Source organism: Ictidomys tridecemlineatus, chromosome 9, assembly GCF_052094955.1.
Source record: "Ictidomys tridecemlineatus isolate mIctTri1 chromosome 9, mIctTri1.hap1, whole genome shotgun sequence".
Taxonomy (NCBI): domain Eukaryota; kingdom Metazoa; phylum Chordata; class Mammalia; order Rodentia; family Sciuridae; genus Ictidomys; species Ictidomys tridecemlineatus.
Window position 1 is genome coordinate 132,542,086 of NC_135485.1, and position 14,027 is coordinate 132,556,112.

The 14,027-nt window shown below is 34.6% G+C and overlaps 1 protein-coding gene across 1 annotated transcript in view; it reads left to right on the forward strand.

The window, feature by feature from the left end:
- Mgat4d (MGAT4 family member D) overlaps nucleotides 1–14,027 on the forward strand; it is a 42,173-nt gene that overhangs the window by 23,733 nt on the left and 4,413 nt on the right. Inside the window, exons 5-10 of the mRNA XM_078020751.1 lie at nucleotides 1,114–1,160; nucleotides 2,839–2,946; nucleotides 3,572–3,647; nucleotides 5,895–6,009; nucleotides 8,938–9,068; nucleotides 12,188–12,295. Coding sequence (XP_077876877.1) covers nucleotides 1,114–1,160; nucleotides 2,839–2,946; nucleotides 3,572–3,647; nucleotides 5,895–6,009; nucleotides 8,938–9,068; nucleotides 12,188–12,295 — 585 coding nt within the window. The remainder of the gene's footprint in view (nucleotides 1–1,113; nucleotides 1,161–2,838; nucleotides 2,947–3,571; nucleotides 3,648–5,894; nucleotides 6,010–8,937; nucleotides 9,069–12,187; nucleotides 12,296–14,027) is intronic.

The following is a 14,027-nucleotide window of genomic DNA, read 5'->3' on the forward strand; positions in this document are numbered from 1 at the left end:
AACCTGAGGTCCCATCTTATAAATTCGAAAAGTTTTTCCTTTTTTTAATCATCTGAGAGGGTAAACCATCAAAAGCTTTTCACAAATGATCTGTCATTTATTCTGATATTTGAAGGGCAGGTGCACAAAGTTTATTGACAGAAAGAAATTTGAGAATTGAGTAATACTGTCTGGAAAAATGTGTGTGTGTGTGTGTGTGTGTGTGTGTGTGTGTGTGTGTGTGTGTGTGGTGCTGGGGATCAAACCCAGGGTCTTATGCATGCAAGGCAAGCACTCTACCAACTGAGCTATATCCACAGCCCAATGTGGGGTAATTTTAAAGCAAGTTTACTGTCAGCTAATACACAAAAAATGAAGGGTTTTCCCCAAAGAGAAGTTCTTTGGAATAAGTTGTTCTAAGATTACCACAACATTTTTAAATATATACATGAGATTTTATTTTGGCAGGCAGCGGAGGAAGGGGCGTGTTTCCAGGAAATGAACCAAGGAATGCTTAGTTACAGAGCCACACCCTTTAAAAAAATTGTTTTTTGAGGCATGGTCTCAGTAAGTTTCTTACAGCCTTGCTAAATTCCTGAGGCTGGCTTTGAACTTGTGATCCTCCTGCCTCAACCTCCAAGTTGCTGGTTTTACAGGCATGGGCCACTGCCCCTGGCTCTAGATACATAAAATTTTTATCCTGATTTTTATGTATAAAAATCAATTATAATATCTTTTCATGGCAAAGGAGAATAATAAAATATTTTCTATATTCAAATCAAAGCTTTTAAAGAAAATTGTTTATTTTAGTTATCTTACAGAAAGTGTAAAACACTAGAAATTATCAGGAAATAATGACATTCCACACATAAATTAAATTTACTTGTAGCAAAAATGTAATCCCAGCAGCACAGTAGGCTGAGTCAGGAGGATCAAGAGTTCAAAGCCAGCCTCAGAAGCAGCAAGGCACTAAGCAACTCAGTGAAACCCTGTCTTTAAATAAAATTCAAAATAGGACTGGGGTTGTGGCTCAGTGGTCAAGTGCCCCTGAATTTAATCCCTGGTACCAAAAAAAAAAGTTATATTAATACAACTGAGGCATACTTAAACTTACCTTTTTCCCCTTACTTTCAGAGTAATGAAGATTATTTAAAGTCTGTTGTTGACATGATTATGAAAAGGTAAGTATTGTCTTATAAATTTTAAATTAGCCAGTTTCATTTCTGTATACTACTGTTTTTTCCTGTCTGATTGTATTATTATTTATCACATTCTTTTGAGTGAATGGAATTGTGCATAAAGAATCTGCTATTATTTCTAACCTGGGATAAAGAATAGCTGATGATTTTCTTCAGTTTTATAATTTATTTGCTTACTGGAATTCAAATTTTTCATGTAATAGTTGTTATGATATTAGCCTTCATGAAATTGGTTGTCCCCAAAAGAAACTAAATTGTGTTCAAAACACTCTTATATTTCTCACTGCATGAAATTACTTCATCTCTTCTGCTTACAATCACTGGAACATACTGATGAATCAATATAATATTATCAAGAAGGACTTTGAGCTGGGCACAGTGGTGCATGCCTGTAATCCCAGGGGCTTGGGAGGCTGAGGCAGGAGGATCCAAAGCCAGTCTCAGCAACTTAGTGAGGCCTTGAACAATTTAGCAAGACCCTGTCTCAAAATAAAAAACTACATAAAAAATACTGGGTATATGGCTCAGTGGTAAAATGCCTGGTACAAAAAAAGAAGAAGAAGAGGGAGAGGGGAGAGGGGAGAGGGGAGAGGGGAGAGGGAGAAGAATTTTGAAACTTCTTGATTATAGATACACACCTGTAATCCCAGAGATTTAGGCAGACGAATTGCAACTTCAAGGCCAGCCTGAGCAATTCAGATCCTGTCTCAAAATAAAAATGAAAAAGGGGCTGGAGATGTAGCTTAGTGGCAGATCACCTCTGGGTTCAATTCCCAGTACCAGTAAAAGAAAAAAACAAAGGAAGGACTTTGGTAGGAATTGTATTATTATGAATTAACATGACACCTGTGGATGTTGAACACTTTTTCAAGAAGGTAGTGTAGTCATTGAGCTGATTTTTGCACATATTGAGATCACACATATAAAACTTTGTCCTACTTTATTTAAATTTTCAGGAAGTAAAACATAAACATTTCCTCGAAACTTTAACATATTAATAAAAACTAATGCCTAAATTTAAATCCTATTTAAAAGCATATTATCTGTCTCTAATGGAAGACCATTTAAAATGTTCTACCTGGTCTTCTACACGTTCTCTCCATGGCTAAAGCTTCAGTGAGAAGGAGTTTATGCATTTTAGTGATGTCCTTGTTAATCTATCAATATTAACTTTTAAATGTAATCATAGTTTTCCAAGGAGTTGTGGACAGAGTGAGACTTCACCCTCCCCTGCGGTGGTAGTCTGATTCCAGGGGTCACGTTGCTATTCAATAGGACTCTTACTCAATTCAAAGTTTTGCATTTAAACATGATGTGGTGTTATTGCTTAGTTGAAACTACTTTATTATCATAAGATATTAGTTCCCTTGTCAAGTGTGTGAGGACTTCTCTGATCATAACCTAAAAATTTCAAAGTTCTTGTAATTTTTATGAGGAAATGAATTTTATATCATATATCTTAATGTTTCAATCTGTCACGACCTTATAAAATGAATACTTTGACTAAAAAGTAGTGGTTACATGATATATCAACAAGTAAAATAATTCAAAAGAAAATATTACATAGCTATGCATAAAGAAGTTATATCTAAGTATTTATGTTATTTTGGTAAACTCAGCATATATTCAGTTATAAGCCTCCATTTACTTACATTTACAGATTCAGAAGGCAAGTGAAATCTGGATCCCTAGAGGTCATTTCAGTACCAGCTTTTTTATACCCGGATAGGTTACATACCCAGCGGCCAACTGTCTCAGAGCGTAAGAGGTATGGTACATACACGTTGTCCATCTTTTCAGATTTGAATATGAGATCCCAAAGGGCGAGAATGGAATTGCGAATCGTTCTTCATATCAGTATCTAGTTTAGTATTAAATTACCGTAAAGTTTTTTTTTTTTAACAGAGAGAGAGAGGGATAGAAGAGAGAGAATTTTTTAAATAATTTAATTATTTTTCAGTTTTCAGTGGACACAACATCTTTATTTTATTTTTATGTGGTGCTGAGGATGGAACCCAGCACCCTGCGTATGTCAGTCGAGCAAATTACCGCTTGAGCCACATCCCCATCTCCTGTAGAGTTTTTTTTTTATAATTTCCTATAAATGAGGCATAATATCAGAAAGAATACTAATTTTATTATATAGATCAAAATGTAACAAAACAAAATAATTACATAGGTAATATTTAGCCTAGTTTAGCAATGGCAGGTACTTCCCACTGAATAAAGATGGGAGGTTTCTAGTGTAAGTTTTAGTATGAACTAGTCCACTTTTATTTAATATTGCTACTGTGCAGTGAGTAAACTGTAAAAAAATGTTTTGGATTGCTAAAATATGTTTTTAAATTAAATAATAATGACAAACATTAACAGATTTTATTGCTTATCTTTAGTTGGCACATGAAACAAGTATTGGATTTTTGTATATTGATGCTGTATGCCCAATCCAAGGCCATGTATTATTTACAGGTGAGAACTTGGTATATATTAATTGAAAATACTATTTTCTCCTTCCTTCTTTTAAATCCTTTCTTCCTGTTATGGTTTGGATATGAGGTGTCCCCCAAAAGCTCATGTGTGAGACAATGCAAGAAGGTTCAGAGAAGAAATGATTGAGTAATAAGAGTCTTAACCCAATCAGTGAATCAGTACCTTATGGGATTAACTGAGTGGTAACTGAAGTGGTAGGGTGTGGCTGGAGGAGGTGGGAATTGGGGCGTGGTGTTGGGGTATATATCTGGCCAGTGGAGACCTCTTTCTCTGTTTCCTGACCATGATGTGAGTTGCTTTCCTCCTCCACACTCTTCCACCATGAAGTTCAGCCTCACCTTGAGCCCTGAGGAATGGAGCCAGCCTTCTATGGACTAAGACCTCTGAGATTATGAGCCCTTAAATAAACTCTTCCTCCTCTACAGTTGTGCTGGTCAGGTCATTTGCTGGTCAGGTCATTTAGTCACAGCAGTAAAAAAGCTAACTAAACATTTCCTCAGTTGTGTTCCTCCACCTTAGTTGGTACCCAGAAAATAGAATATATCATTATATCCAAATGCCAAAATGAAACTTGAATTGTTTCTATATTAACATTCTTGCAGGGTTCACTGTAACAGAGGAAATTAGAGTTACCTGAATGAAACTAAAGAGAAACTGAAATTGGGGGGGGGGAATATAAATTACTCTGCCTATATTTCTCTGCCCACAATTTTACTATACTCAGCAAATATATGTTGAGCACTTTTTAAAATACGCATGAGATACTCTTTTTTTAATATAACTTTATTTTATTTATGTGATGCTGAGGATTGAATCCAGTACCTTACATGTGCTAGACAAGCACTATACAACTGAGCCACAACCCCAGCCCTGAGCACTTGTGTTATGTCAGACATTGTATACTGCACACTTGGAGAGTCGCACAGTTCTGTAGTGCCTTATTATATTGGTAAAAATCAACATACATCGTGTGTACCCTCTCAGTCCTTGCACATTACTGAATGGTAATGCTGTGATTCCCAGTAGAAGTATGTAAACAATATGCATTTGTCAGAATTATTTTCAGAATATCTTTGGAGAGTAGAGAGAAAGCTAGACAAGGGCTCAAACCAAAATCTTTTACTGAAAGAAAAAAAAAATCCCTTTTGATTCCCAGCTGGTGGCAATGTAATGGAAACATAAGATCAGTCAGTGTTCTCGTTCCAGTCTGAAAAACAACTCTATTTTGTGCCCTGGTTAGTGTGCCTGAGGAGTTCCACGTTTTTCTGAACATTTTGAGGGCAGTTTTGATCTATGGATTATGCATAGTAAATACTGAGTGAAAAAGAAGACTCTCATTTCCATCTCCCCCTCTCTCTTCTTTTGTTGGACGAGGGGACCGAAGATGGAATTCAGGGGTACTGGACTTCGAAGCAATATCCCCAAGCCCTGTTTTGTATTTTATTTAGATACAGGGTCTTTTTGAGTTCCTTAGTGCCTGGACAGGAATGCCCAGTTCCTTTTTGTCACCTCTTTGCCAGCTGTACTAGCTGCAGATAGAACATGGCACTTATCACCCCAAGCATAAGGCTAGTTACTCTTTGTCAGGCTCAAATGCGTGTACCTCTGCCCCAAATTACTGTGCAGAAACCTTAACCCCCAAGTGATATCAGGAGGTGGTGCCTTTAAAATGTGATTAGATCTTAGGGGTGAAACCCTGGGGATGGGGATTAGTGCCCTTATGACAAAGGCTTCAGAGAGTTGGCTAGTTCCTTCCACCATGTGAGGACACACAGAAGATGCCGCGCTTGAAGATCCAACCCTCAGCAGGCCCCAAATCTGCCCTCACCTTGATATTGGCTTCCAAGCCTCAGAACTACAAGAAGAAAGTCAGCCAGTCTAAAGGTTTTCTTTTAATCACAGCCCCCCAACTTCAGACAGTCTTAGCCTAGAAACTGAAGTGTTTGCAGGGATGAAAATGGATTCAGACAGACTCTTTCAAGAAGGTCTTGAATTGAATGTTATAGATTAGAATTTAGGAAAGGAAAAAAAAAATAGCCCTGGCTCTGTTTAGTCTCAGAATCAGAGAATGGAAATTGACTAGCTGTGAATGGAATTAAAAATTAAATATTACTCATAAAACCCATTTTCAGTGTATTCTACTGTTGGTATTTTCTATCTTCAAGTTAATATAACTTATACAATAGAAGCATTGAAGTAATGCCCTTTTGGTTTTATTTTTTCTAGCTAGAAGATGATATCATAGCTAGAAAGATGTACTTCACAAAAATGACAGATTTTTTACATAATATCACTTCGAATGATTGGTTTTATATTCAGTTTTCAGTACTTGGATTCATAGGTAAGCAATTGGTTTATTTTGTTGGATCAAGATTTTGTAGCACACAATAGTCTCAAAACTTTTTAACAACTTGTCAAAGAGTTTGTTACCAAATAGAAAGGAATGGCATGATTCCTGTAAAGATATTATTATTTTAATAGCAAAGTCATGTTCAAGTACCCGAATTTCAGCATTTCCTAAGCGAAAGTTTTTTTTTTCTAGATATACCCTAAACATGTGCAGATCAACATATATACAGTTATGTATAAAAAAATTTATAAGTGGTTGCTAAGAGTCTGGCATAGTAGCTCTCTGAAAAAGATGTACTTTTCTTTTTTTTTACATAAGAGAATACCGAGGGGCCAAAGGTATAGCCCGATGGAAGAGCATGATTAAGGGCCTGGGTTCAATCCCCCCCCCCCAAACCTTTCTCCCCTGAAATTTTGAATATCAAAGAACAAAGTTCTACAGAAAGGAATTTTATCTCTGCAATTCCCGGTATGATAAAGCCATCATTCTTTAACAATATAGGAATATGATATGAACTATACCTACCACAGAAAATTTCCTTAAACTACCCATAATGTGATTGAGGTGGTGTTGGGGATTGAACCCAGGGCCTTGCACACACTAGGCGAGTGCTCTACCACTGGGCTATACCCCTGTTTCCCCCCCAACCTTTTAAAAATTCTGAGACAGGGTCCTGCTAATTTGTCAAGTCTGACCTTGAACTTGGGATCCTCCTGCTTATGACTCCTAGGTCACTGGTATTACAGGTGCACGCCACCACACCCAGCCGGGTGAATTTTTTTTTTTTTTTTAACAATTCTTCCATAGACTTTCTTTTTTCTTCCTTATGTTCTTTCCACCTTCCGTTTTTCTACCCTTCTGTTCCTTTTGAACCCCAAGGCAGCGAGTTGAATCACAGTACTCGTTTCACAGTGCCTGACGTTACTGATTCTTACAGGTACCCTCCCTTACTTTCTTTTATCCTTAATCGCTGCTCTCACTTTCCCCCACCCCCTACGAGCTTTTCATTCTAACATGTCGAGATGCACTTACAAATCTGCACACATCTATGTAAAATGTTTGATGCTTCTCTTGTTTGTACCTGTTGTAAATTTACATAATTAGTAATAACAGAAGCCTATTTCTTTCCCTTACATTTTCCCTCAAAATTAGATTTTCTTTCTTTCTTTCTCTTTTTTTTGGTACTAGGGATTGAACCCAGGGGCGGTTTACCACTGATCCACATTCTCAGCCCTTTTTATTTTTTATCTTGAGACAGAGTCTCACTGAGTTGCTTAGATCCTCACCAAATTGCTGAGGCTGTATTTGAACATGTAATCCTTCTGCCTCAGCCTCCTGAGCTTCTGGGATTACAGGCATACACTGTGCCAGATAAAACTAGATGTTTAAACTCTCAACATGTTGCTTTATGTCCATTCTCTTTATTTACTTATTTATTTTTACTGCTGCATGTATGCAGAGTGTTAATCCATTTGATTTACCCACTCCCTGAGTGGCAGACCTTGATTGTTATCAATTTTCTACTACCAGAGACAAAAAAAGAAAGGACCTGTATCCTGTGGTGAGGAATTGCTAAGGACAAATATAGCTGATTGCATTGCAGATTGGCTTAGTTGATGCTCTCATAAGCGCTCTAGAGGTCTTGCTTCTGGGGATCATGTGCTTGTCAACGTTTGTCTTTATTTATTTGCCATTGGGAGGAGCGTAAAGCCTTTCACTGATTGCTAGTAAGGTCAATCTGTTCTTTATATACTTACTTGATCACATTGCTTTCCCCAAAGTTTCCACAACATTTTAAACTTCAGAGGTTTTTACTCATCCTTGGCTAAAATAAGAAAAATATCATAGGTAAACATAATACCTGATGAGAAGCTTCAAGAGGAAATAATCTCATTGTATTACTCTGAGAATTTAATATTCTCAAAGAATTTTCCGTGTCAAGAACTTCAAGTACAAGAAGCACAGGGTATTTACATTAATCACCACATATAAACTGGACATGACACCAAAGTCTTATTGAGGCTTAACTTTGTGTAGGTTTTTGCCTTGTTGTGATGAAAATTCTGTTATTTATTATTTACCAAAAACATGAACCTGATAAATAGAATTTTACAGCATGCTATCAGCAGATGAGGAAAAGAATTAACTCTTCCTGTTTTCGAATCCCTTGCTTTGGCTAATATGTAAATAAGTGTCAAAAGTTAAGATATAGCCATATAATTAAATCACCCACAAAAATCCAAGTTTCAAGGAAAATTGAAACATGCTTGCAACCTATGAGCAATCTTATTAATTGGTTAAATGGATTTTGCATGATTAAAGTGACCATTTAACTCTTATTCCTCTTATTTCACTTTAAAATTAAAGATGCAGTACATTGGAAAAAGTAATTAGACCTGATAAAATCATATTTTAAACATAGTAAGTCTTTAAGAATTTTAATATTTAAAAAAGTCAAATAATGTGCTCACATATCAAAATAGTACAGTATTTTAATAAAAATTAAGTACTAAAGGTAAGTAGGCAGTAGATGGATAAAATGTTACAAAAGTCAGGTTAAAAAAAATCACAGTTTGTACAAAGTTCAGTAAGAGATTACAGCTCTTGTACTCTCCACTCCATTTATTTATCTTTCACTTCATTTTGGACAACCAATTTGTACTAGATATCAAAATTGATTTCCTGTGAGTATTGGTGAATTTAAACCAGCTTACCTTCTTTTCTTCAGAACTGGTAACCCTTAATCAATACTTAAGCAGATATAATATTTTACTTTCTCATCTTCCACTTCATTGATGCTTTAAACTTGACTTCTAAAGAATAGGTTACATTTAAGTTTTTATAGTTGCTCTTTTCCCATGTTTAATGGAATGGACAACTATTTATGAATTATTTGTATTTATTTACTTTTATCTATAGGAAAACTGTTTAGAACTGAGGACTTGCCTAGCTTTGTACATTTTTTTCTAATGTTCTACAAAGATAAACCCATAGACTTGCTCTTGGAGACCATATTTCAGGTAAAGATGTGTGATCCAGCAGAAAATTTTGTGAGTATTTCTTTACTTTATAAATACAAATTATTTTAAGAAAACACTGTCTTATGTAATTACATAAAATTTGTTTACCAACCCAAATCAATTTTTTAAACTTGTTACTCAATGTTTTTACCAATATTTTTGCACAACTAATGAAGTACTTATAAACCAAAAATGCTGTGAAAAGTGGAAACAGAGCCAAAGATAGAATGAGCAAATGGGGAAAAAAATGGTAGATATAAATGCAAACATTCCAGTATTTACATTAAATATAAATGGACAAAATATGCAAATTAGGAGATGATCATAATAGAACTTTTTAAATTATACAACAGTCAATGTCTACACTCAGTTCAAATGTAAGGTAAGCCATACATGGAAGTTGGACATTGTGGTGCATGCTGTATGCCCAGTGACCCTGGAGGCTAAGGAAGGAGGATCACAAGTTCAAAGCCAGCCTCAGCGATTTAGCAAGCCCCTAAGTAAATTAGTGAGAGCTGTCTCAAAAAAAAAAAAAAAAAGTAACACATGAAAAAAAATATATAATGCATGCACAAATCAAAGGAAATTTGTAATAATAGCTACATTAATACAAAAGTGGACTTCAGACCAACAAAAACCAAAGAGATCAAGAAAGATATTATGTGCTGAATGCTGAGTTCACCCAGAAGACATATCAATCCTAAAAGAATATGCATCCAACTAGAGAGTATCAAAATACGTGAAGTAAAATCTAACAGAACTGAAAGAAGAAATATATTTATCCACAAATATAGTTGGAGATTTTTAATACTCTCGTCTAAGCAGACAAAAACCAGCAAGGAGAGCAAAGAACTGAACAACAATAGCTACCAACTGGATTTAATGAATATTTAAAAACCACTATACCCAACAATAGTGAAAATGAGTTCTTCTAAAATACATGTAGAAAAGTCACCAAAATAGTCACATCTCGAGTCATAAAACAAAGCCTATCACATTTAAATTGAAATAATAAAAAAGTATGCTCTGACCACAGCACACTCAAATTGGAAATCATAATGGAAAGATAAGTAAAATCTCAAATGTATGGGAAGCAAGCAACACTCTTCTCAATAAATAGGGTGAAATAGGATGCCTCAAAGGAAATGAGAAAATTATTTAAACTGAATGAAAATACAGTGTATCAATATTTGTGGCACCCAACTAACACATTAGAGAAAAATTTATAGGATCACATCTAAATCTTAGAAGGAAACTCTCACATTAACATCTGCTGCTGTCTTAATAAAGTAAAAAATAAGGGCAAAATAAAGCAAGCAGTGGGGAGAAAACAATGACAGAGCAGAAAACAATAAGAGCACAACCCACTGGAGATTAATGGAACCAAAATCTAGTTCTGTGAAGAACAATGATACATTTCCAACAGCTGACAAAAAAGAAGACACAGTTACCATATCAGAATGAAGGAGAATATCATGACTACTTCACACACATTAAAAGGATAAACAGGGAACACTACAAAGTGTTCTATGCTTATAAATTTGTCAACTTAAATGAAATGAACCATTCATCACAATTTGCAACTACCAAAACTCATCCGGAAATAAGTAGGCAACCTGAATGGTAATATATGTACTGAAGAAATTAGATTAACAATGAAAAACCTTCTGAGAAAGAAATTTCCAGGTCCAGATTGTCTCAAAAATGAATTTTATCTAAACATTGAAAGAAGAAATAATGGCAATTATCCCAACCCATTTTACCCTGACAGGAAAACCAGGCAAAGATCATGCCAACAAAACAAAACAAAACAAAAAACAAAGACAAACATTTTCATAAATATCAATACAAAATTCTCGACCAAAAAATAACAAATTGAATCCAGCAGTACATAAAAAGAGTAACACATGTGCCAATTTCTACTTATCTTATGAATACAAGACTGGCTTAATATTTAAAAACTATACAATATAATCTATCCATTTAAGATTCTAAGGAAGAAAAGCCAAAAAATTATTTGACAAAATTCCATATCTACTCATGATAAAAATCTCTCAGTCAAATGGAAATGGAAAGAAACTTGGACTTCATCCAAGTGAAAAAAATAAATGACTTATGTGTTGTAAAAGATACCGTTAAGAGAATGACAAGAGAGCACAGAGTAAAAGTAAATATTGATAAATTTCATATCCAGCAAGGGACTTATATTCAGAATATGTACATAGAATTCACAAACACAGCAACAATAAAATTAAAAAATGGCAAAAGATTTGACCGGATACTACAAGGACTCCCTGGGATTGTGGCTTTCCTTACTGCCATATGTGATTCATGCAGGTTGACTTTACCAGCAGGCTCTTTGGCGTGTCCTGCTGGGAAGTCACATTTGACCCTACCTTCCCACCAGAGCTGTATTAATGGCTTAACAAATATTGTCATACTTCTTACATTTTAACTCCTCAACCAATTTTATCTGATGTAGTTTCAAATTGAGTTAACTCTAGATCATTAAATTGTTATAGTTATAAAAATGATCCGTTAATACAATGTTTTCCAACATTCGGTATTGAGTAGAAATTCATCGGTGTAAATGTGTTATTTAAAAAAAAAAGAAACCTCTTAAGTACATGTATGAAGACATGAATTGGTATGAACATACTTTATATACAAATAGAGATATGAAAATATGTGCTCTATATGTGTAGTAAGAATTGTAATGCATTCCGCTGCCATGTATTTAAAAAATAAGATCAATTAAAAAAAAAAAACCTCTAGTGTATACTAATTAGTACAGGAAGAGAAGGGCAGAATAATGTAGTGTGACAGAAAAAGATAGGAAAATAATAAATTTTCATTTAAATTATTAAAATGAAAAGAAAGGAAAGGAAAATGGTAGCAGGCTCGATAGCAGCCTTATTTTCTGAGATGAGTTCATGAAAATACAGGCTTTAACCAAAACCTTCTCCTAGCCCAACTCTTTTGCTCTATTATGAAGAAGGAGCTAAGAACTAAAGGTTTGCTTAAATTTTGAAATAGTAATATAGAACTCTAGCAAAAACAAATATCATAAAATTCCTGTTGTCTGTAAATGTGATAAAAAGGAATAGTTGGAATTTTACAGAAGATTTTGTTTCATTTTTTTTCCCCAGAAAGAATGTTCAAAACGCCAGAAACACATACTTCTTCAGCATAAACCTTCTCTTTTCCAGCACGTGGGTACACATTCGTCACTTCCTGGAAAAGAACAATATTACAAAGTAAGATTTTGAAATGGAACTTACTAATTTATACTGTTTCATGTAATTATAAAATAATATTTAGAAAAGGAGTGATAATGTGGGAGACTATAAAATACTGTTGTTTAGGCAGAATTCATGTAGAACAAAACCATGTGTTGTGAAGAGATTAGAAATTTAACAATTAACTCTTACTAAAGTCCCAAGTTATTTTATCAGGATAAGGAAACTTATAGCCTACATAAACATGTTTACCTTCCTACTTTCCACTGTGCAATTCAAGTAATAAGATTAAAAAAGCATTTTGAAAATCATGATAAAATTCACTATCTAAAATTCAAAATTATAAAAAATTCAAAAATTGGGGACCTTTATTGTTTAATTTAAATTTATAATTATTTTTATTTAGATGACTCTATCAGATAAAGAAAATTTCAACTTTGTTTCATATTAATCATCCTTAAATTTTACATTATTTTTGGAAGTAATATTATTGATAATTAACTTAGCATTTTTGTTAGTTAGCTTTCAGCACTGTGACAAAATACCTGACATAATCAACTTAATAAGGAATATGGTTTATTTTGGCTCATAGTTTCAAAAATTTCCTTCCATATTTTTCTTGTCTTACTGCTTTGGGACTGTTGTGGTACAGTACATCATGGTGGGAGACATGGCAGAAGAGCTGCTCACTTAATATTGGAAGAGCAAAGAAAGAAAAGAGGCTAGGTTCTAATATCTCCTTCAAGGCACATCCTCAGTGACTTAACTTTCTCCCAATAGGTCCCACCTCTTAAAGTTTCCATCATCTCCCAATAGTACCATAGGGTGGTGGTGACAAAGCTTTCAACACATGGGACTTTAGGGGCTACTTATCCAATCCACGGGAGCATCTTAGCAGATTACAAATAACAAAGGGTTCATTTTCAAAACACCAAAGTTAGTCTCAGTGACCTAGGACTGTATATATACATATATCTGTGTGTGTTTGATATTAGACAAATACTTCTCTGAGATTTCTTCAACAATAAAACAAAAAGTATAAATTAAATGACCTTTAGGCTGCTTCCATCTTTGAGATGCTACTGGCATGGCTCTCCGTAGTGTTTTCACACAACAAAGGACATAGTTGCTTTATTTCTGTGTCAACTGAGATGAGAGTTGCACGTCCACATCCTCCCATCAACCATGACCTGCCCTCTTTCTACCTTTCCTGCTCCATGTTTGGTACCACAGTCCTAGAAGAGTACTGGGAACACAGTGTAAGCTCAGTCAAGTCAGCTGCCAACCCTCAGGCAAGGGAGAATCCAGGAACAAATGTGTGCAGCAGACAAGACATGCAAGTGCCTGGAATAATAAAATTTTAAAGGTTGTGAATTTTTATGCAAAAAAACACCACCATCAAAAACAAAATATGGCAGCACAAGGTGTAGGCATAAGCTGGTCTATGTCTTCTTATTTTGGGTCATCTTGTTTTTTATAATGGGAATCTTTTCTAACATCTTCTATTTTTACCACATAAGATCTTAACATTTATAAATTCATGGCAGATTAAGAATGTACACGTTAGCATTCATATTTTGATGTTGTAATCTTGGCTATTTTTGCTTTGTATACTTCATATTGCATAAAATAGAATTTATAACAAATAATATGCCATGTATTAAATTATTTTAAAATTATTTTAAAAATTTCTGACAGGATATCTATTATTAGGATTTTCATAATTTTAACAGCTCCTTTAAAAATCATC